The sequence below is a fragment of the Protopterus annectens genome, chromosome 3.part0 (assembly GCF_019279795.1).
Source record: "Protopterus annectens isolate FY-2018-M chromosome 3.part0, PAN1.0, whole genome shotgun sequence".
Classification (NCBI taxonomy): Eukaryota; Metazoa; Chordata; order Ceratodontiformes; family Protopteridae; genus Protopterus; species Protopterus annectens.
In genome coordinates, this window is record NC_056731.1 from 1918907366 (window position 1) to 1918930916 (window position 23551).

General features: G+C 44.9%; 1 protein-coding gene across 1 annotated transcript in view; it reads right to left on the reverse strand.

The window, feature by feature from the left end:
* NBEAL2 (neurobeachin like 2) overlaps positions 1 to 23551 on the reverse strand; it is a 3059867-nt gene that overhangs the window by 1791030 nt on the left and 1245286 nt on the right. Inside the window, exon 5 of the mRNA XM_044066003.1 lies at positions 22295 to 22422. Within this exon, the coding sequence (XP_043921938.1) occupies positions 22295 to 22422 (128 nt within the window). The remainder of the gene's footprint in view (positions 1 to 22294; positions 22423 to 23551) is intronic.

Sequence of the window (23551 nt, forward strand, 5' to 3'; positions counted from 1 at the left end):
GTACTGTAGAAAAAGTGAAATAGTAACAGAACTAGGGTGTCACGCTGCCAGCCTAGTTATCTGGAATTTTGTAAATAATTCTATGTCATTTGTGAATATTGCTATGATTTATACAGAACTGTATGTTATGTACTGAGTTAAATGTAACCACAGCATGCCCTGCTGGCTTAGAATAGAAATGTATATAAACTACTGTAATTGTGTAACTATATGTTTTAACAGTAGAAACTGGGACATAAAAACTTGCAAAACTTCAAGAAAATAAGCTGAAATTAAATTATGTTACGATTGTGTTACAAAAGTTAGATTCAATGTAGCAAGGAGACAGGATGTCTAGAACTAGGGTGCCTTCTGCATTGTTTTGTAAGTGTTTTATTGTTTTATGTCTTCTAGCAACTGCAAACATCTGAAGGCTATGTATTTTTCACAAGGAGATGTCAAATGTACAATAGGGGGTTTAGCCTGGGAACTAAAGTCAGATGGCAAAAAGTGATGTCATCCAAGCTAACCCAGAAGTTGATGCTGTTGTTGTCTTTCGGCTTTTCCCGGTTAGGGGTTGCCACAGTGGAACTCCGGTCCGCTAATGATTGGCAGTAGATTTTCACGAATGCCGAGGTGCCAGCTCAACGTTCAACCTTCAGCAAAGGCACGCCCATTTACGCATGTCTTTCAAACGCCCACCCAACCGTGGGGAGGACATGCAGATTCCACACAGAAGGCACTCCACGCACTCCAGCCGAGATTCAAAAGGGAGAACCTCTTGCTGTGAGGCAACAACACTATCGCTGCACCACCGGCAGTAATAAGAAGTTATGTACCTACCATAACGTTCCATGTTAGTTGTCTTCTTCCCGCCTTCTTTCTTGCTGGATGGGTTCGGAGCCGATCCTCGGCTCCGACTCGGCCAATACTAAAGCTCGAGAGCTAATTCCACCGGCTCGAGGCTCCCCTATATCCCACAATGCTAGGCGGTAACTACTCAGATCTCGTTTGATAGCTAGACCAAGCAATTCTAGTCTCCATAGTATGGAGAAGGGTAACCCACCTCTATATAAACCACAGTGTAAGGTATCCCAGACCTAACAAAAGGGGAAATAGAGGTGGTAGAAAGTACAGTTTTGTACCTACCATAAATGTAGATGTCCGATAGATATGCAACTGCAGTCATAACATATGGGTTGTCCTGCCTCAGGCAGTCTTCTTCAGTGTTTCTTGCCCCAGATGCCAGGTGCCCTCCAAGGAAGGCTGTAATCAAATTGGAAGACAAAAATAGGTTTCCAGACAATAAATAAGCAATAAACAGATACACCATAACAGATATCCCCAGCGAAGGATAACAGGGAGAGGAGTGGACCCAAGGCATAGAGGGGAAAGAGGGAGGGCAGCTGCATATCTATCGGACATCTACATTTATGGTAGGTACAAAACTGTACTATGTCCTTCAAGAATGCAACTGCAGTCATAACATATGGGTTGAATACCATAGCTTAGCTGGGATGCTCTAAGAAAAGGATGGTGTAGCTATCAATCCCTGCAGGACTGCCGAAGCAAAGCCTGCTTTGGATCTGGAATATAAAGGGAGGTTGTAGTGTTTGGAAAATGTATGCACGGAGCTCCATGTAGCAGCTTCTAGAATGTCTTTTGTAGGCACCCCTCTTAAAAAAGCTGTAGAGGTGGCTGTAGCTCTGGTGGAGTGTGGTCTGACATTGGCTGGCACTCATGAAAGGAATAACAGAATCTGATGCAATGTCCAATCCATTTTGAAATTGTCTGTTTGGAAATTGCTTTTCCTTGTACTCCAAAAGCTGATCAGACTTCCTACTGGTCTTGGTTGTTGTCTGTGTATGTCCAAGGTATGTAACAGTCTTTCCCCTTTGTTCTCAGGATTGGGAAAGAAAGTAGGCAGATGAATTGCTTGATTTAAAGAAACCCTAGATACCACTTTTGGCAGAAAGGTAGGGTTGGTTGAGACCCTGTCTCTGTGAAAAGTTATGAACGGTGGTATTGCCATTAAGGCCTGTAGTTCCGAAACCCTTCTTGCTGAGGTTATGGCCAGCAGGAAAGCTGTCTTCCAGGAAAGAAATTGTAAATCCACAGAAGCTGCTGGCTCGAAGGGAGGTAGAGTCAATTTTTCTAGTACAAAATTGAGGTCCCAAGCTGGTACTGGTGCCTTTCTTGGGGGCTTTATATTCTTGATTCCTCTAAGAAATTGCCTTAACAAAGGATGTGAAAACACAGGTGGATCAGTGTTGTATCTAGCTGAGATAGGTGAAGCATGTATTTTTATGGAAGAGTAGGAGAGTCCGTTATGTAACATATCTGCCAAGTATTCCAGAATGAGTGGGATGCTCAAAAGTGATGCATCATGACCCTTGTTGGTATTCCAAATGCTGAATCTCTTCCATTTGGCTGAATAAGCCTTTCTGGTGGATGGTCTGCGGGCTTCTGTTAGTATCCGCTGAACCTCCTTGGAGAGAAGTAAATTGAGGTTATTTATGGGATTTCCCAAGCTGTTAGCTGTAGCATCTGGATGTTGGGATGAACTGTCCTGAAGTTGTGTTGAGTCAAAAGTTGGGGCCATTGTGGAAGGGCCCACGTTTTGTTGTGACATATGCTCCGTAGTAGTGGGTACCAGTGTTGTCTTGGCCAGTCTGGAGCTATTAGGATCCCCTTCGGCTGCTCTGCCTTGACCTTTAATAACACTGTGGTCATCAGTGGCAGAGGTGGAAATGCATAAATTATTAGGGAGCTCCAGTTGAATGAGAGGGCATCTATTTTCCATGCTTGTGGGTGATATGTCCTTGAGCAGAACTTTTGTAAGTGATGATTGAGGTGGGAGGCAAATAGGTCTACGTCCGGCCTGCCCCATGTCGAGGTGAGTCGTATAAAGATGTCTGGATGTAGCCTCCATTCGTGGGGGTCTAGGAAATTCCTGCTTAGACTGTCTGCCAGAACATTGTCTTTGCCTGGAACAAACTGGGATTGTAACTGTACATTTAGACCCAGTGATTTTTTCCCAAAGATTCATTGTCAGTCTGCAAAGGGGGTAAGAATGAGTGCCCCCCTGCTTGTTTATGTACCACATCACAGTGGTGTTGTCTGTCCGTATTAGTAGGTGGCCTTGTTGAAGTTGTTGTCCAAAGGCCTCGATGGCATGCATTACTGCTAGCATTTCTTTTTGGTTGATATGCAGATGTGTTTCCTTTGGAGACCATTGCCCTTGAATACATCTGCCCTCCATGTGCGCCCCCCATCCAAGGTCTGAGGCATCTGTGGTCATGGTCTGTGTTATCTGAGGTTTTTTGAACGACATACCTATGTTTGACTGGCTTACTGTGGCCCACCATAGAAATTCCTTTTGAAGACATGGAATGAGTGGAATAGCCTGCTTCTAGGTTGTTGCTGTGTTGAGACCATAAGCTTTCTCATGTGTAGTCTTGCTAGTGGAACCAGGAGAATGCAGGATGCCATGTAACCCAGGGCCTGTAGGAAACTCCTTGCAGTCATCTGGGTGAGCTTTGCTAAACTTTTGAAGTAATGAGTTAACTTCTTTTGTTTGTCTTCTGTCAGGTAAGCCATTTGAGAGGCTGTGTCTAGTTTGGCTCCTAAGAAGGTTATTTGCTGGGATGGCTGAAGTCTTGACTTTTGAAAGTTGACTGTGTATCCCAGAGCCTGTAGCAAGTGTATGACATAATTCAAGTTTTTTGTCAAGGTTAGTTTGTTGTCCGCTTGTATGAGGCAATTGTCCAGGTACGGGTATATTTGAATCCCCTGGAGCCTGCAATGAGCAATTACTGATGCCAGGCATTTCGTGAATACTCTGGGCGCAGTAGATAAGCCAAATGGCAATGCTGAGAATTGATAATGCTCTGGCCCTGCAAGAAATCTGAGGTATCTTCTGCAGCTGTGTCTGACAGGGACATGCAGGTATGCCTCCTTGAGGTCCAGAGTAATCAGCCAAGACCCCTTGCCCAGCATGGGAAGGAGTTGCTGTAAAGTCAGCATTTTGAACTTTGGTACTATGAGAAAAGTGTTTAAAGCGGACAAGTCCAGTATTGGTCTCCATTGAGTTTCTTTTCTTGGAACAAGGAACAGTCTTGAGTAAAACCCTGACCTTGCTCTTGTTGTGGAACTTTTCTATTGCTTTGATCTGTGCAAGCAGAGAAATTTGCTTGATAGCCTCTGCCCTCTGATTTTGTGGAAGGTTTGGCATGCCTTGTTTTCTTGGCAAGGTATGAAAATGGAACCTGTAACCGTGGTCTATAATGTCCAAAATCCATTTGTCTTTTGTCAGTTTGTGCCAATTTTTTGAAAACAGAGATAACTTTCCGCCCAAAGGAGCTTCTTTTTGCTCCTTGGTCAGCGGAACTAGAGGAAAGTCATTGAGATTGCCCCTGTGGGGCAGGAGAAACCCCTGTGTCACTTCTTTGGTTTGCTGGTTGCCATTGTCGTCCCCTGTAGGATCCTCTGTATTGCCCTCTTTCTCGGCACGCCTGTTTTGCCCCTTTGAAATCTTTCAGGATTAGGAAAGGACCAGTTCTTAGAAGGCCAGTTCCTGCTGAATCTGGGCGGCTGAACCTGGAGGAAATCTTTGACTGTCTGAACTGACTTGGCTTTTTCCTCAATGGACTTTAACACATCTTTAGCATTAGCACCAAAAAGCTTGTTCTTTTCCAAGGGTGCATCAAGAAGTTTTGCCTTAACATGATCTGGTAAGGGTTGTTCTTTTAACCATGCATGTCTACGAATGACCACCCCTGTCATAGCTGCCCTACATGAAGCCTCCAATGCATCATATCCACACTGTAGAAAGTGATTGCTAACCTGCTGAGAGTTATGCACAGCCTCCTGCAAAGACTTCCTATCTAAAGGTTCAGGAGAGGCCAATCTTTTCTGTAAATCATCTAACAGGAAATCCTGATATTGAAACATGTGAAAGAGACAATTGAGAGCTCTCACAGATAAAGTAGTGGAGGTGTAAACCTTCTTCACCCATCTCTCTAAGGACCTTGCTTCCCTGTTGGAAGGCAAAGGGTTTTTGGAGGTGGTAGCTGAAACCCCTTTAGGCCCCTGGGAAATTGTTTCTAAATCAACAGTATGGGCCCTAAAGAAATGAGAATGGGTTTTTGGGACCCTATAGTATCTGTCAGGCTTGACAGGAGCAGGAGGAAGAGTATCAGGGGTAACACTGGAGTCAGAGTATAAGTCATCCAAAACATCAAGCACATGAGGTATAGCTAAGGGTCTGTGCTGGGGCTTTTTAAGGAAGGTACGAAGGCGCTTCCTGGAATCTGAATATTCCTGGCCTTGCCACTTAAAATGCTCCCTCATGGAATGCAGAACTTCCCCAAAAGAAATATCCTCAGGAGGAGAGGCCGAGGGAATGGAGTCCTCTGCATCTGAATCCTCATAGGTCTGGAAGGGCTCTTCCTGACTTTCGGAGTGAACAGAGTCCTCAGAATCTTCATCTGAAGGAAGAGGGTCAGATGGTTCAACCCTGGGCCTCTTATCAGGTGGAGGCTGGGATCCTCTCTCAGGATGGGCCTGGGAACCTCTGATCAGGGAAATTAAATCTGAGGCCATAGACATGATTTGAGTTTCAGGTGTAGGCTGAGGTAAGGTTTTAGCAGTAAGATGCTTGGACTTGCTAGCTGCCTTAGCACGTGTGTAGGCCTTGATAGACATGGACATGGGAGGCCTAGCCGCTCCACGTGCAGGAGTGACCTTATCAACAGCAATGGTCTCGGGCATTTCCTCTGTTTCAGTATCCGGAGGAAAATCAATAACTGGCGTCGGAGTGGCCTCCGGTATCGGAGGTATCGGTAATGCGGTGTCTTCGGTTCGGAGCGGTGGAATAACCGCCTCAGAGGGAACCGGGGCACCCGCGGTTAGTTTTGGCGTGGTGTCGGTGGAAGATGCGGGCCGAGGATGTCGGTCCCGGACTTTTAGTTTCTTACGTTGTCGGTTGTTCCGGCGGCATTGTATAATCAAATTTTTAAAGTCTTCAGCGAACTCCGCCCGGCACCTGAGAGTGCTCTTATTGAAGCGAGCACAGGCGGCACAGGGGTCTGGGCCAAGGCAAGGGAGGCAGTAAGAGTGGAAATCCTTATGAGGTATTTGTTTACCACAAGACAAACAATTATTTACTTTTCAGTAATTTCTGACATCGGCTGAGGCAAGAAAAGGTCCCAAACGGGGTGCCTTTTTTGATGACTTGGTTTAGAAGAATACAGGAGCTGACCGACCGGCACTTGCGAACTGAAGAAAGATTGGAGAAGATGGCGTTGGCTGATGCTTATGTACTCCAGCCGCCTGACGGAGAGAAATCGACATCAACCCAGACTTTGGAATCCGGCCGACCGAGGGCTGCCTGAGGCAGGACAACCCATATGTTATGACTGCAGTTGCATTCTTGAAGGACATCGTGTAGGAATGAAACTCTTCCAGAGGAAGATCACAAAATGAATTCCTATCGGTCTGTCCAGGCTTGGGGGAAGGAGGGTGGGACGCAAGAAAGAAGCGAAGAAGACAACTAACATGGAACGTTATGGTAGGTACATAACTTCTTAATGTTAAGTTGTCTATCTCGCCTTCATTCTTGCTGGATGGGACCGCGTCCCTAGCACCTTATCCCGGGTGGCCTATCGGAACAGACTCTTGAGAACAGTGGAACCAAAGTTAGCACGGTTTCTGGAGACCATGTCCAATTTGTAATGTGAAATGAAGGTATGAGGAGAAGCCCAAGTGGCTGCTGCACAAATGGAATCTATTGGCAGCCTGTCCTGAAAAGCTACGGATGTAGCTAATGCCCTAGTTGAATGAGCTCTAGGTCTTGAAGGTAGTTTTTGATGTCTGATCTCATAGATGAAGGTAACTGTAGAGGTGAGCCATCTAGAAAGGGAAACTTTAGTAACTGGAAGGCCAGATTTCCCTTCCGCATATGATAGAAAAAGCTGATCAGATTTCCTGAATTGTTTAGTCCTGTCTAAATAATATCTAAGTAGGCGGTGAATATCCAGAAAATGTAGCTTTTGTTCCGACCTGTTGGAATAGTTAGGGAAAAAGACGGGGAGATCAATCGTTTGGTTTAGGTTTGTTTGAGAGGAAACCTTAGGTAAAAAGGATGGATTAGTACGGAGGGATACCCTATCTTTGTGAAACACTAAGTAAGGAGGGCGACTGCACAGAGCATAGAGTTCAGATATCCTTCTCGCTGAAGTTATGGCTACTAGAAAAAGTGTCTTCCATGAAAGCAACTTCAGGGAACATGAAGCCGCTGGTTCGAAAGGGGGAAGGATTAAGGATGCCAGAACCAAGTTCAAGTCCCATTGAGGTGGGGGATCTTTGATTGGAGGTTTGAGAAGAAAAACGCCCCTTAAAAAGGCTTTGCAGAGCTTGTGAGCCATGATGCTAGACTCCGAGACACCTACATGATAATTAGATATAGCAGCCAACTGAACTCTAATGGTAGATGAAGAAGAGCCTAAATGAAAGAGTTCTGCTAGAAAGTCTAGAATAGACTGGATAGGTGCAGTGAAGGGATCTATATTTTTTGATGTTGCCCAAAAGGAAAAGCATTTCCATTTGCTATTATAAATCTTCCGGGTAGAAGATTTATGAGAGGCTATCAAGAGAGTTTGGACCGAGCAAGATATTAAGAGAAGCCTGGCTAAGGTCGGAATCGGAGAAACCACGCTATGAGGTTGAGAGAATGAAGAGATTGGTGCAGCTGGCCCGATTGGTGGGTCAACAGATCTGGCACTGGGTCCAGATGCCAAAGCTGCTCCAAAAGGTAACGATGACAGAACGGAAACCATATCTGTCGAGGCCAGTAAGGGGCAATGAGGATCATTGTCACTCTCAAGGCAATGGCTTTCTGAATTAGTTATCAGTGGAAAAGGGGGAAAGGCATACAGAAGTCCCCTGGGCCAATCGTGGACTAGAGCGTCTCTGGTGGGATGGCCTGGTAATGGGAAGAGAGTGAAGAAGTCATGACACTTGCTGTTTTGGGGAGTAGCAAAAAGATCGCAGCAAGGCTGACCCCATCGTTGGAACACTTCTTCCAGTACTGATTTCTTCAGAGACCACTCGTGGGGCATGAGAACTGCCCTGCTCAACTTGTCTGCAATCCCGTTGGACTTCCCGGGAATGTGCATTGCTACCAGAAAACACTGAGAAGAGATCGCCCATTGCCAAAGTCTGAGTGCCTCTCGACATAAGGGGTATGATCTGGTTCCGCCTTGTTTGTTGATGTACCACACTACGGACATGTTGTCCGTCTGAATTGCAATAGTCCCTGTGGGAAGAGAGTCGTGAAGGGCTTGCAACTCTAAAAGCACTGCTCTCATCTCTAAGACATTTATGTGCAAATGGCACTCAAAAGGTTGCCACGTGCCCTGGACTGTCCTGCCCTGATAATGCCCCCTCCCCCACACCCGATCAGGGAGGCGTCTGTTGTCAACGTGGCGACTGGGGGGGGGGGGTGAAGGGTCTTCCATGGAAAACCTGAGGTGATGTGATCCACCAAGACAGTTGATTCATGCATGATTGAGTTAACAATATGGTGTGGGACATCGGGAGCTGTTGGAAGGACCACTGAGTAAACAGCATCCATTGGAGGATCCTCATGTGGAAGCGAGCTAAGGGGAGAAGGGGGATAGCTGCTGCCATGAGTCCTAATACCTTCAAATCTAGTCTGGCTTTGACTTTGTTGCATTGTAACAGAAGGTAAACTTGTTTGCGGATGTCTAACACTCTCTGCTCTGTAAGTCTGGCTGAAAAATTGAGTGTATCTAATGTGGCGCCTATAAAGGTAATAGATTGACAAGGTGACAAGGCAGATTTTTCGAAATTTATTGAAATGCCTAGAGCTTGGCAAGTTTGGATAGTGAAGTCTCTGGATAGAAGTAGTTGATGTCTGGTGGTGGCAGTAAGGAGCCAGTAGTCTAAATATTGAAACACCTGGAATCCTTGACGTCTCAAGTGAGCCGCGACCACTGCCATGCATTTGGTAAATACTCGGGGGGGCTGTAGTGAGACCAAAGGGCAGGGCTCTGAATTGATAGTGACTGGCTCCCAGCCTGAAGCGGAGAAATCTCCTGGAGCGTCTGTTCATCTTTATATGGTAGTACGCATCCTGAAGATCTATCGAGCACATCCAATTGTCCTGACCCAAGAAGGGTAGAATGGACTGTAGCGTGACCATCTGGAATTTTGTTTTTCTGACATACTTGTTTAAGTTGCTGAGATCCAGTATGGGTCTCCAGTCCCCTGTTTTTTTTTGGTACCAAAAAGAATTTGGAGTAGATTCCGGATCCTTGTTGGTCTGCTGGGACTGATTGGATAGCTCTTTTTGATAGCAGCTTTGAAATTTCTAGTGCTGCTTGTTCCCTTAGACTGGGTGGAACGTCTGGAAGGGATCCTTTGGGTTGGGATGGAATGTGAATAAAGGGAATTTTGTAACCCTCAGATATGATTGACTGTACCCATTTGTCTTGTGTAAGGGAAAGCCAGGCTTTTGGGTACAGGGATAATCTTCCCCCGACTGCCTCCGAAGGTGGACAGCCGGGCAGCACCTCAGGGATGCTGAAAGGGTTTATCAGAGAAAGTTTCTCTGCTACCCTGGTTTTGCGGACCTCCTCTGCCTCTAGGGCGGCGTCTATTGTTATTCCCCCCTCTGCCTCTAGAGGGGAATCGACCTTGTGAGTCAGATGAGACTCCCTGGGTTTGTTTATGAACCACATCTTTCCTCCCCCTCTGACCTTTGGGATAAGGCCTAGAAGGGGTAGAAAAACAGACTCCCACGGCAGAGAGAGTCTTATCTTCCACCTCGCACCTAGTCAATGTATCCTTCACCTGAGGACCAAACAAGGATGATCCATCAAAGGGGTAATTGGTGAAGGACGCCTTGAAAGGATCCGCAAAGTTGCACAGCCGCATCCAGGCGTGACGTCGTAGGGCAACGCCTGTGCCTGCGGCTCTACTCGCCCCATCCGCAGCATATGAGATAAGCCGCATGGAGGAGTTAACTATGGAGTTCAGGGTTGCCAACTGGGAGTTCATTCTGTCTTGGAACCCCTCAGCTGTTGGATCCTTTACCTCTTCACTCATATCCTTGAGTAAATCTCTCTGGAGACGAGTGAAGTGACATAAGTAGTTCAGCGACCGCATTGAAAAGGTCGCTGATGAGAACATCCGCTTACCGTACCTGTCCATGGTCCTAGATTCCTTATTCGGAGGATGGACAGGTACCGAAGGATCGGCTAACTCCTTCTTAGTGGCTGCGGCCACCACCATGGCATCGACGGGGACGCCTTTAGATAAAAAAATCTTTATCTCTAGGGGCAGTAATAAACTTAGACGGCCTCCTCGGGGTGGGTTCCACTGAATCAGGAGCCGTCCAGGCCTTCCTTGCCACCACTTCCATAAGGGGGTCAAAGGGAGGGGATACCCAGGAGGTAGAAGGGCGAGAGCCGAACGCCTCAAGGTACACTGACTCATCCTCTGAAGGGTTAAGGGCTGGCCAGTTCCCCCTCTGTTTCAGGATCTCAAGGATGTCAGCAAAGGAGACATCCTCAGAGGGGGATCGAGGGGAACCTTCAGATTCCTCTAAGTCAGTGTCAGAGGTGATGGACTCAGGGGAGTCAATGTGCTTCCTCTTGCACTGCCTCTTCCTAGGGGGTTCTCCTACCAGGTCAGGAGAGGCCTCGGAAGAGGAGGAAATTCCCAATGGGGAAACTTGAGGAGTTGGCTCTCTGCGGTCTGAAGAAAGGGTGTGGGTAGAAATCACCGCAGGCACTGATGATGGAGGGGCTGACGGAGCCGACGGTGGGGCAGACACTGGTTCTAGCACGCTCCGCATGACATCGAAGGCACCCCTATCGGGCAAGGCCGGAGGTCCCCGCTCCGAAGAGACCAGGACCTGAGGCCGATGTCGGAGCCGAACTCACCAGCGCCGAAGCACCGAGAGGGAGAATGGGGTCGGACAAGGGTCAGATGCCACTCGCCCCCTCGGAGCCGAAGAGGGAAGCTCGGCGCCAAGATCCCTCCAAAGAGGAGATCGGAGCAGACAACGGAGCTGAAAGGGAAGGTATCAGATCCGATGCACCGACAGTCATGACTCCGATGAGTCCTGGCTCCGAGCTCAAAGGAGTCGGAGGAGGAACACATTGAGGGACAGAAATAGCCACTGACTGATGAGTCGGGCTATGAAGCATCTGGGCCAGAGCCTCAGACTTGAGAAGTCTACTCACTACCCTTTGCAAATCGTGGTCAGATAGCCTGGAAGACCGTGAGGAATGCGATCTATGGCTCCGCTCCGAAAGAAGAGGGGATCCTGGTGCCGAGTTAACAGAGCCGATGGAGGGAGACCTAGATCTCTTTCTTAAAGGTTGCTCCGATAAAAGTATCGGAGCCAACTGAGTCTTATCAGCCTCGGCTCCGGCCGGAGCCGAGGTAATAGTATGGGGCTTGGAAACATCGGCTCCAGCCGGAGCCGATGTCGAAGCAGTTTTGATGCTTCCAGAGGACGGCTCTGAAGCCGAAGCAGACTGTCTGGAAGTCTTAGAAGGCTTCCTCGACACAGACTGGGTCGGGGGGCCTTCATGCTTTAATAAGCCACGCAAAATCAATTTATTTTTGTGTTCCTGCAGGACTCTAGGGCTGAAACCATGGCACACAGCACATGAGTCCTGCAGGTGCAAAGGTCCCAGGCAATACACACAAGAAGTGTGACTGTCTGTCAGAGACATTTTCTGACAGCGCGAGTCACACTTCCTGAAGCCTGAGACCTTGGAGTCCTTAGACATAGTAAAGGCCTAAGCAATAAAAGCACTCTCACACACACACACACACACACACACACACACACACACACACACACACACACACACCACACACACACACACACACACACACAGGCCTTTAAGAAAATATAAAATTCCAGTCACACTAAAGGACTAGGAGAAGTAGGGGAAGGGGCCTAAGGCCTAAAGTTAAAGGAGAATAAAGGGAGGGATTATGGGCAAAAGAGATGAATCGATTCAAGGAAAAGATAATTAAAACTAAAAGTTATACTAAGAAAGTATTAGGGGTCTAAACATTGTGAAAATAGAATAATTTTTCACTAACCTGCCAGAGCCGGTAGAAAAGCACCTCGTCAGCTAAGCGGCAAACGAGATCAGAGTAGTTACCGCCTAGCATTGTAGGATATAGGGGAGCCTCGAGCCAGTGGAATTAGCTCTTGAGCTTTAGTATTGGCCGAGTCGGAGCCGAGGATCGGCTCCGAACCCATCCAGCAAGAACGAAGGCGAGATAGACAACTTAACATTATTTGATATTAATTTAAGAACTCTCTCAGGGAGAACTGGGCATTTTGTATTTTGTCTTGGACCTAGCAAGAACATCCACTCATCATCACAATCTTCTGCACTTGCCTTACTGTAAGTAAGTTTCAAGGGCTTGGTGACTCTTTTAGATAGAGTTAGGAATACAGTAAATATTAATTTAGAAGTTTTCTGTATTTATTTGAGGCTGTCCTTCAATATTGTTTTAAATACTTCCTGTGATTTTGAACTCTGAAGTTACTGTGTTGATTTACTGAGTATTGTCTTATTCTTTTATTATTTATTATTAAATGTATTTAAAGCCTATCTTTGTGGCCTATATTTGTGAGACATATTTAAGCTCTTAAAGTACTTGCATATATATTTGCTGACACTGTACAAGTCACTCCTAAATAGCCTTGCCCTTGGTCAGATTACCATTTGGATAATAGTAAGATTACACAGTAGGACCCTTTGTTAAGTGTTTTTTTTTAACTCTTAACCCTTTAAGTGCCTTATAATAGCTGATAAATGTGGCTGGGGGGAGCTGGAACTACCGTACAGTCTGGGCAAAATGGGGCATAGCCAGTAAACCTGTGCCAGCCTTTCCCAGGTGTGTGTGTGTGTGTGTGTGTGTGTGTGTGTGTGTGTGTGTGTGTGTGTGTGTGTGTGTGTGTGTGTGTGTGTGTGTGTGTGTGTGTGTGTGTCTGAGCTACTTGGCCAGGGACACAAAGCACTGCTTGGACAGAGAAGATGGTGGAGGTCTTAGCTTGGCCACTCAGCTGAAATCTCAACTCTATAGCTGTGCCACTGAGGAGTCTTATTAGGTATCTGGAGAAAGAGGGAGAAACCAGCCCCTGACTGACTGTGGTCTCTGTGTGCTCTTAAGGGATATTGCACTGTACTGTGTGTGTACTTGTCATCCTCCCAGTGTGCATGTCCCCCACTGTTGCCAGTGGTGAGGACTGAGGCTCCTTAATTACTGGGCCAGTGCAGGGGAGTCAAATATTAATTGGTGGACAGTGGTGGGATCTCCACATCACATATTAATTGGTTGGCAGTGGTGGGATAGCCACATCAAATATTAATTGGTTTGTAGTGGTGTGGATATTGAATTCCTGAAGCCTATGTACAGTGGTCACCAAGGAAGGTGTTTGTACTCTCAATCAGCCAAGTAATGAACATTCAGAGTTTCATACCACGTTTTTTTTGTTAGCTTAGTTAGTCAGGGAAAGCAGGCAAGCATGTCAGCAGAGGAGTATGGCAAGCTGACAAGGAGCTAGTTTGTTGAGATGTACCAGGCTAAAGGAGTGGCGCATGCCAACCTGACTAAAGCAGACATGACTACAGCTTTAGTCACAGCTGCATCACAGAATAGCAACCAGGAGGACAATCAGACTGGCCTTGGGAATGTACAACTCACAGAAAATGGACAGTTCAACCTTTCCACAGAGGACTTAAAAATCCATCTGAAGTTAAAGAGACTTGAGCTGGAAGCCAAACATTTGGAAATTGAGGCAGCAGAGAGACTGAGACATCTAGAGGTTGAGGAAAATGGGAAACTGTGACTCCTGGAAGCTGAGGAGAATGAGAGGCAGAGGCAACATGAAAAGGAGATGCTGACTCTTCGCCAGAGTCATGAATGTAATGGGGAAGGGAGTAACCAAACCCCAGAAGCAACAAAGGTCAGTAAATTTCTTCCACAGTTTACAGAGGGGAATCATTTTGATAGTTTCATTCATATGTTTGAGTGGGTAAACAGTATAATGTTGACCAAGGGCTCTGGATACGGTTCCCTTACTCCATGGTAAATCTGTAACTGCTAATTCTACATTGTCCGTTACTGACTGCTTAAATTATAATATTCTAAAAAACTGTCTTTTAGAATGCTTTACATTAACACCTGAAGCTTACAGGAAAAAGTTTCATGAACATAGACATAAGACAGATGAAAGTGCATGTGAATACATTGCTGAACTAAGCACTTACTTTCATCCCTGGTTTGGCAGCTACATCTCTAATAGATACAGGCAACCTGTAAATGGTTCATATCCCAGGCCCCTTGCTTGTAAATGTTTCATCTCCCAAACCCCTACTTACACTTATCAAGGGTATCAGAATTTGTCAGAGATTTGGGATGTATGGCTAGGCTTAAAAAGGCATATATGGTCGTTAGCCTAGTAAACACCTTGAACCTATGAATGGGGATCCTGAATGGGGGATTTTGTGCCCACATTCACCACACTTTTAAAGCCCTGGCTGTCATACATTCTAGAAAACACAACCAAAGACAGCAAAATACTATCTAAAATTTAAAGTAAAAGCACACCAAAAAGTTCAAACAATCTCTACAGATATATAGATAAACCTATTAAAAATCTAATAATTATTGCTAGTGTAGAAAAGAATATATATTTTGAAGAAAATGCCTAATCCTAAGGATAACTGTTCCTTACTATCTATCTATATACCATGTCATTTTTTTTTTTTGGCAACTACAGCAGAAAAACAAAGTCAGAGAGACAAATCTCCCAATAGGAGAGGAAATTGCAGGAGATATAACTCGAGCAGCAAAGGATAAACTTTTTGAAGGAGACCCTTTGCAGAACACGTCTGATACTTCAGGCGGCAAATGAGATCTGGGGTACTCAGGTGGAGTGCAGGGAATTATGGGTAGGAGGGAAGTCAGAACTCTGGATTCATGAAGCTTCAGAGATGGTGTCAAGGTCACATCTGATTGGCTCTGACAACCCATGCACTGAATCAGAAGAAAATGGGCAACACTGGATCTGTCCTTAATATCTACGCCTCACAGGCCACCAACATACTTCACTGGGCATAACTTTTATCTCTGTACTTATTTGTTACACTTTGGTAACAGGGTAAGTGAACTGATCAACAAACTCTCTGTCAGCTGTGTGCAGAAATTAGTGTCAAAGAATATAATCTGAATACCACATCAGGTATTTACACAGAAGCAAGTATACTATTACTGCAACTGCCATAAGAAATTTGAGCAAAATAAATTACATAATTACATGAAGATTTGAAATAATATTTGTTGTTTGTCTTTTCAGCTTTTCCCAGTTAGGGGTCGCCACAGCGGAACTCCGGTCCGCTAATGACTGGCAGTCGATTTTTATGGTGCGGAGTTGCCAGCCCGACGCCCAACCTTCAACGAAGGCATGCCCATTCATGCATGTCTTTCGGAGGCCACTCGACCACGGGGAGGACATGCAGACTCCACACAGAAGGCACTCCAGCTGAGAATCAAACAGGAGAACCTCTTGTTGTGAGGCAACAATGCCACTGCTGTACCACCACGGCTTAAGATTTGAAATAATATTTACAATGAATAATTTGAAGAACATCTTTTACAATGAGAATGGTGAAGCACGTAACAATGACTGAGCAAGCAACAATCAAGATGTAAGCATTCATTTAACAACTATACATTCAGACAACACATACAGAGTACAGGCTACAATCAGAAGGCCAGTCTTGAAGTAAAGTTGTTCCTAAAGCTTTTCTTCACAGGGGAAGCAAACTTGATTCTTTTACGTAGTATTTTATTTTGCTTTTAAATCTTTCTGTGGTAGTTTCTTGCTTGACTTGTGAAGAAATCTGGTTCCAAATTGCTGCTGCCAGCTTTTACATTACCTTTTCATTCACTACTGTTTTGAATTTAGGCCTGATAAGGACAAGGGTTCACCTAGTGTATCTCTTAGGGCATGGTTTTGTTGTCTGATTTGTAGTTTTGTTCTTTGCCAGTACACATTATAAGATGATAGAATGCCAGTGGCTGATGGTCCTTAGGGAAACGCCCACTGGCAGAGCCTTCTTAAAAAAGATATATTTTTAATCTGATTACTTGGTTTAATCCAATTCAAGGATGGAGGGAAAAGTACAGTTTTGTACCTACCATAAATGTAGATGTTCGAAGATCCACATTGCTGCAGTCCTAACACTTGGGTAGTCCGCTGTCCCAGTCGGCCCGAATACCAAAGTATATGGCTGACGTCGGTCAAGGCGCATTAGTCTGACGTCAGGACGTCAGGGTACAAATGCGCATGACCGACGTCATATCCTCAGTCTTTTCTTGCCCCAGATGTCAGAAGACCCTAAAAAGATAAGGCTAAAACCAAAAAACACCACACACTCCCGCACCAAATATATATACAATATATACAAATTTACAAGAGTATAACCTCACCCACACAACCACCCCTAAACACAGAGGGAAGGAGGGAGGATTGGACTGCAGCAATGTGGATCTTGAACATCTACATTTATGGTAGGTACAAAACTGTACTATGTTCTTCATACCACATTGCTGCAGTCCTAACACTTGGGTAGAATCCCAAAGCAGAGGTAAGGGAGGCTGGCAAATCATAAGGAAGCAGGAGCTGACAACATGCCCTGCAAAATAGCCGTGGCAAAACCAGCCCTAGATTTAGAGTAGAGAGGAAGGTGGTAATGCTTAGAGAAAGTATGCACTGAACTCCAAGTAGCTGCCTCCAAAATATCCTTAGTTGCCACCCCTTAGAAATGCTGTTGAAGTGGCAGTAGCCCTAGTGGAATGAGGCCTAATCCCAGCTGGAATCTCCTTACCATGATGGGAATAACAAAATGCAATGCAAAACCCAATCCACTTAGAAATAGTTTGTTTTGACACAGGCTTGCCCTGAGAACTCAAAGCAAAAGAAACAAACAACTGCTGAGACTGCCTAAAATCCTTAGTCCTGCTTAAATAATAACGCAACTGCCTGTGTACATCTAAAGTGTGCAAAATCTTTTCCCCCATTATTTTGGGGATCTGCATAAAAGGTAGGCAAATGAATAGTTTGGTTTAAAGCCACACTAGAAACCACTTTAGGCATAAAGGAAGGATTAGTAATGAAGATACCCTATCCTTATGAAAAATCAGGAAAGGCTCAACCGCCATAAGGGCCTGCAATTCAGACACCCTTCTTGCAGATGTAATGGCTAACAAAAAAGCAGTCTTCCATGACAAATATTTCAATTCAGCAGTAGCTGCAGGCTCAAAAGGTTGTAGAGTGAGTTTCTCCAACACAAAATTGAGGTCCCAAGCAGGAGTAGGAGCTCTACGTGGGGTCTTATATTCTTTGCCCCTCTAAGAAATTGCTTGAACAAAGGATGAGAAAACAATGGTGGGTCACAATCATAGTAAGCTGAAATTGCTGCAGCATGAATCTTAATGGAAGAGAAAGACAAACCTTTGTCCAATAACTCAGTAAGATATTGAAGAGCCACACTCAAATTTGGCTCAGAAACATCCAAATCCTTTGCTGCACACCAAAATAAAAATCTCTTCCATTTTCCTGCATACACTTTCCTTGTACTAGGTCTTCTGGCTTCCATAATCACATACAAAACTTGTTGAGGAAGCTGAGACCTGCCATGGTTCAAAACAGAATATGCCAGGCTGTTAGATGAAGAGAGTGAAGCTTGACATTGAGCAGATGCCCGTCCTTCTGAGACAATAGGTGTGGAATCAAAGGTAAGGGCCATGGAGGCTTCCTTACCAGACTCCTCAGCAATGGGTACCAGTGCTGCCGAGGCCAATCTGGAGCTATTAAAATCATCCTTGGCTTGTCTTGTCTGACCTTTAGAAGTACCTTTGGGAGGAGAGGCAGAGGTGGAAAGGCATACACATGAAGATTTTTCCAACTGAAAGAAAGAGCATCCACTTTCCAGGCTGTGTGATGAAACCTTTTCGTGCAAAACTTTGGCAGCTGGTGGTTTAGTGGAGAAGCGAACAGATCTATGTCTGGAGTTCCCCATGACACTGTCAATGTCTGAAATACATGAAGATCCAGTTTCCACTCGTGGGGATCCATGATTTGCCTGCTTAACACATCTGCTAAGGAGTTCTGTGCTCCTGGCAGAAACCTTGCTTGAAGATTCAGCTGCAAGCGCAGTCTCCCACAAAATCATTGCTTGCCTGCATAGAGGATAAGAATGTGTTCCCCTTGTTTGTTGATGTACCACATGACAGTTGTGTTGTCTGTTAGAATCAACACCTGCCCTGGAAGAAGTAAATCCTTGAAAGCCAGTAATGCAAACTGGACTGCTAACATCTCCTTCATGTTGATATGTAGATGCTGCAGTCTGGCAGGCCACTTGTCTTGTATCCACTTTCCATTCAGATGAGCTCCCCAAGCTGTGTCTGAGGCATCTGTCGTTAGAATCTGACTCGCCTCTGGCCGGGTCACAGAGAGTCCCTTGTTTAGGTGACATTCCTGAGCCCACCACAAAATTCCTTTTGAATGCAAGGTATTATTTGAATGACAGTGTCCAAATCCTGGCAGTGCTGTGTCCATACATTTTGAGATACCATTGTAGCTTCCTCATATGCAGTTTGGCATTGGGAAGTACCAGAATACAAGATGCCATGAACCCTAAGGCTTGAAGGACTGTCCTTGCAGTCAGCCCGGACTGATGAGATAGTTGATGGAAGTAAAGAAAGATTCTTTTGTTTGTCCAGGGTTAAAAAGGCCATCTGGGTTGCTGTATTCAGTCTCACACCCAGAAAGCACATGTCTTGAGAGGGTACTAGACTGGACTTTATTTCGTTCACAGAATACCCTAGGCATCTTAGCACTGCTATCACATATTCCAAATGCTGAAGAAGCACGTCCCTTCCTTGAGCCAGAATCAGGCAATCGTCCAAATAAGGATAGATTTGTATTCCTTTTAGCCTGAAGAAAGCTATCACTGGAGCCAGAACCTTTGTGAATACTCTGGCAGTAGATAAGCCAAAGGGCAATGCAGAGAACTGATAATGAGAATTCCCAGCTCGAGCGCAGATATTTCCTGCAAATTAGTCTGATAGGAACATGAAGGTAAGCTTCCTTGAGATCCAAAGTTACCATCCAGTGATCTTTGCCCAGCAGAGGTAAAAGCTGTTGTAACGTCAACATTTTGAACTTGGGAATGTCCAGATAAGTGTTGAGGATAGACAGATCCAAAATTGGTCTCCAAGTGTTCCCCTTTTGGTACTAGGAACAGGCGAGAATAAAATCCTAGGCCCCTTTCTGGCACAGGAACCGGCTGAATGGCCCCTATTTGGAGCAACAGAGAAATTTGCTTGTGAGCCTCTTTCCTTTGTTGAGGAGGAATGTCTGGCATGCCTTTGAAAGGAGGCAAGGTATGGAAATAAAACCTGTAACCGTGGTGAATGATATCCAATACCCATCTGTCTTGGGTAATTAAACTCCAGTTTTCTTTGAAAAGTGCCAACCTTCCTCCCAAAGGTGCTGCCAGACGAGAAGATTCTGGCAGCTGAAAAGGCAGGTCATTGTGTCTGTTTACGAAAGGACTGACCCCTGCCCTCACCAGAAGACTGAGCAGGTGAACTCCTGTTCTAGGCCTAAAAGACCCTTGAGCTCTGCCTCTACCACGTCTAGACCTACCCCTAGACTGGGAATCATAAGCAGGATATGTCCACCCCTTGGTAGGCCAATTTCTACTAAACTTGGAGGCTGAACCTGCAAAAATCTTTAACAGTCTGCATAGACTTAGCCTTGTCTTCCATTTTCTTTAGAACTGCTTCCACAGGCGAACCAAACAACACATCAGATTGTAAAGGAGCATCTAAAATCCTTGTTTTTACATGCTCAGCTAAATTCTGATCCCTCAACCAGGCGTGCCTGCGAAGAACCGAACCAGTGGCAGCCACCCTCGAAGAGGCCTGCACAGCATCAAAACCACATTGCAAAGAATGCTTACCCACCTGTTCAGAAACATGAACTAAATCCTGCAACTCTTTACACTCAATACCTTCCGCCAAAGCATCTACCTTAGACTTTAATTGTGAAAGGAGATAATTTTGGTATTTCAACATGTGAAACTGGCAATTCAAAGCTCTCATGGCCAAAGTGGAAGAAGTATACACTTTCTTTCCCCATCTATCCAAAGCCCTAGCCTCTTTATCTGGAGGAACAGGATTTTTAACAACAGAAGCCTTAACACCTTTAGGCCCCTGTGAAACAGTTTCTGGGTCTGCCCTAGGACTCTTGAAAAGATACTTTTGAGCTTCAGGCACCCTATAATATCTATCCCGTTTAACTGGAGCAGGAGGCAAAGAGTCAGGGTTCAGAGAAGCCTCTGCACAAACATCCTCTCCCCCATCTCGAACAGGAGGTATAGCTAAAGGCCTATGCTGGGGTAGAAACAAAATTCCCTAAGCCTTTTCCTGGAATCAGAGAAATCCTGACCTTCCCATTTAAAATGCTCCCTCATGGAATGAAGAGTCTCTGAAAATGAAAAATCCTCAGGAGGAGAAGCAGAAGGAGTAGAATCATCTACATCAGAATCAGAGTAAGGGAATACTCCTGCAAATCTTCAGCCGAAGACTCAGAAGCATCCGAACCCTGCCCAAAACCCCCAAGCTCAGGTTCCCCCCTAGGCCTCTTATCAGGGGGGCATAGAACCTCTAATCATTGTAATCAAATCTTCTGCCATCTTAAGCATATGCTTCTTAGGTACAGACCCTGAAGAACTAGGGGTAACTCCTGAAACAAAACCTGGCCTGCCCTGGGAGAAGCCTTGGAAACAGCAGGGAGGGCCTAACCACCTTAGGAAGGGAGGGAAGAACAGCTACCTGAGAAGCCCCTTCCGCCTGGCCTACCTCCTGAGAGGTCACATCTTGCAGTAATAAAGTCTCTCCCTGGGATTCCAAAGAAATTTCTGGCTGAACCCCTGGCTCCACCGAGCCCTCTAAAGAACCGGCGTCCGGGACGGACGGTTCTTCCAGCCTAGGCTTTGCTGTTTTGTCCTTGCGCTTTTTGATGAAGCGCCGGAGCATCCGGCGGCATTTTATAATTACACCGCTTCCCAAAACTAACCTGGCACAATCTAATCTTCTCTTTATAGTGCGTTTGTTAAATCTAGCATAAGAGCGACAGCCAACAACGTCGTGCTCAGGCCCTAAGCAAGGTATACACAAGGTATGGTAATCCCTATGAGGTATCTGTTTCCCACAAGAAATACAGTTATTCACTTTTCTGACATCCGGTAAAATACTGAGGCAAGAAAAACCAAAATAATCCCCACGGGTACTTAGCCAACTTGGATTCAGTCTGAAACTCCGACTTGAAAATCTCAGAACGCCAACCTGCACTTGCAAAACTGCTTCTGCATCGGACCATGCGGCAAAAAAGACTGAGGATATGACGTCGGTCATGCGCATTTGTTCCCTGTCGTCCTGTCGTCAGGCTAATGCGCTTGACCGTCAACAGCATACGCCAGTTGGTATTCGGGCCGACTGGGACAGCGGACTACCCAAGTGTTAGGACTGCAGCAATGTGGTATGAAGAACATCTATAACTTGTTTCAATACTCAGCAGACAATAATGGATAAACTTGTCTTGTGTGATATCACAGGCAACTGCTTACAGCCTGAAACTTGGAAGACTGTTAATTAACCTAAGGCACATCACTGGAATGTGGCGGGATACTATAGCACCCAGTAAAAACTCACACAGACATAAGAAGCATGTGCAGATTCCACATATCAAGCACTGTGACAGAATAATTCTAACTGCTATGTCACTATACCTACTACTATCTCTTAAATACTACTACTACCCAAAAGAATCACATGGAATTAATATTAAGATACCTTTGTCCCAAGCAGGAATCTACAAGTCGCCAAAAAAGAGCATCGAGCCAAAAGCACACACAAGGCCTCAATGAAAACTGATATGATGCACAGAACCATACAGATAACTGCATGTTTTCGTTCCGGTGCATAAACATCACCTCAGTCATGACTCTAGTATAAAATCTGCACAAACACAGACTTCAAACCACACTACTTCCCATCTGTTGGGGATATATATGTTCAGAACAGGAAACACTACTCTGGCCAATAATGAAACTACCTAGGCAAAATGATTCAAGGTCAGGAACCTTAAGAGCACTGAGGAGATATTTATTTTACTTACCCAGTTAACTGCCTCCTCCATGTCTGGTACGGATCAAAAAGGCATTCACAAAGATGTAACGAATAGACTGCTGTGTTTTCTAACTGTGATGTGGTGGCAATACTGTTCTCCACATTGGTGTTCTTTAGCTGAAACAAATAAAATATTAACAATGTTGTAAAACTGCGTTTACTTTTATTTGCAAGCACAGACTTGGATAAAATACTTCCCCATGGTAGGAAAACAAATTCTGATCTACCGCATCTATTTGTTCACAGTAATAATGTACAAGGTTGTTGTGTCTTTCGGCTTTTCCCGGTTAGGGGTCGCCACAGCGGAACTCCGGTCCGCTAATGATTGGCAGTAGATTTTTACGTGCCGAATTGCCAGCCCTGACGCACAACCTTCAACGAAGATAATAAGGAACTTTACTTGTTACACTACTGTTTTTTTTTTCCATAGTTCACCTTGTAATAATGTACAAGGTGAACTATGAAAAAAAAACAGTAGTGTAACAAGTAAAGTTCCTTGCAGAAGTGACAACAGAGCAACTGTAAAGATTTGTGTGAGACTAGGTTAAGTAGATGCTTAGAAAAGACAGACTTAGCACAAGAACTGGACAAATATGTGGTATGCACTGAAGTTAGTGAAGTAATGAACGAATGCAGCTTCAAAGCACATTACACACAGTACAAATAAGATATAGTACACCTTCCCCCATATTTACCAATCTTTTTGCAGAAATTTTTCTCATTAATCCAATCCACAAGATCTGACAAAAACCACCAATAACCTACCTCTGCTTTTCAGTCAGGATGTCTCCCTAATACTCTCAGTGATCATCTCCCTACTTATTTATTCAGACTTCATATTAACCCTCCCTCCGACAAACCTTTTTCCATCAAACTTGCAACAGAAAGAATTTCAACAACAGTTTTATCACTCTATTTAAACTCTGATTGGTCTTCACTCAAAGCTCTCCCTATCGATGCTGCCTTTCAATGCTTCAGTTCCATCCTTTTGGATATTCTAAATAAGATAACACCTTGTAAAACTACAAGAGTAAAATCTAACTATGCTCCTTGGTTAACAAAAGATACAAGGCATCTTCTCAAACAGAGAGACAAAGCCTGATTTACCTGGCATTCTATCAAAAAAAAATAATCTAGACCAATACAAACAACTTAGCAATAAAGCAAAATCTCAAGTCAAACTTGATAAAAAAGTACTACTTCATATTACAACAAAAACATAACAATAATCCCAAGAAATTCTGGA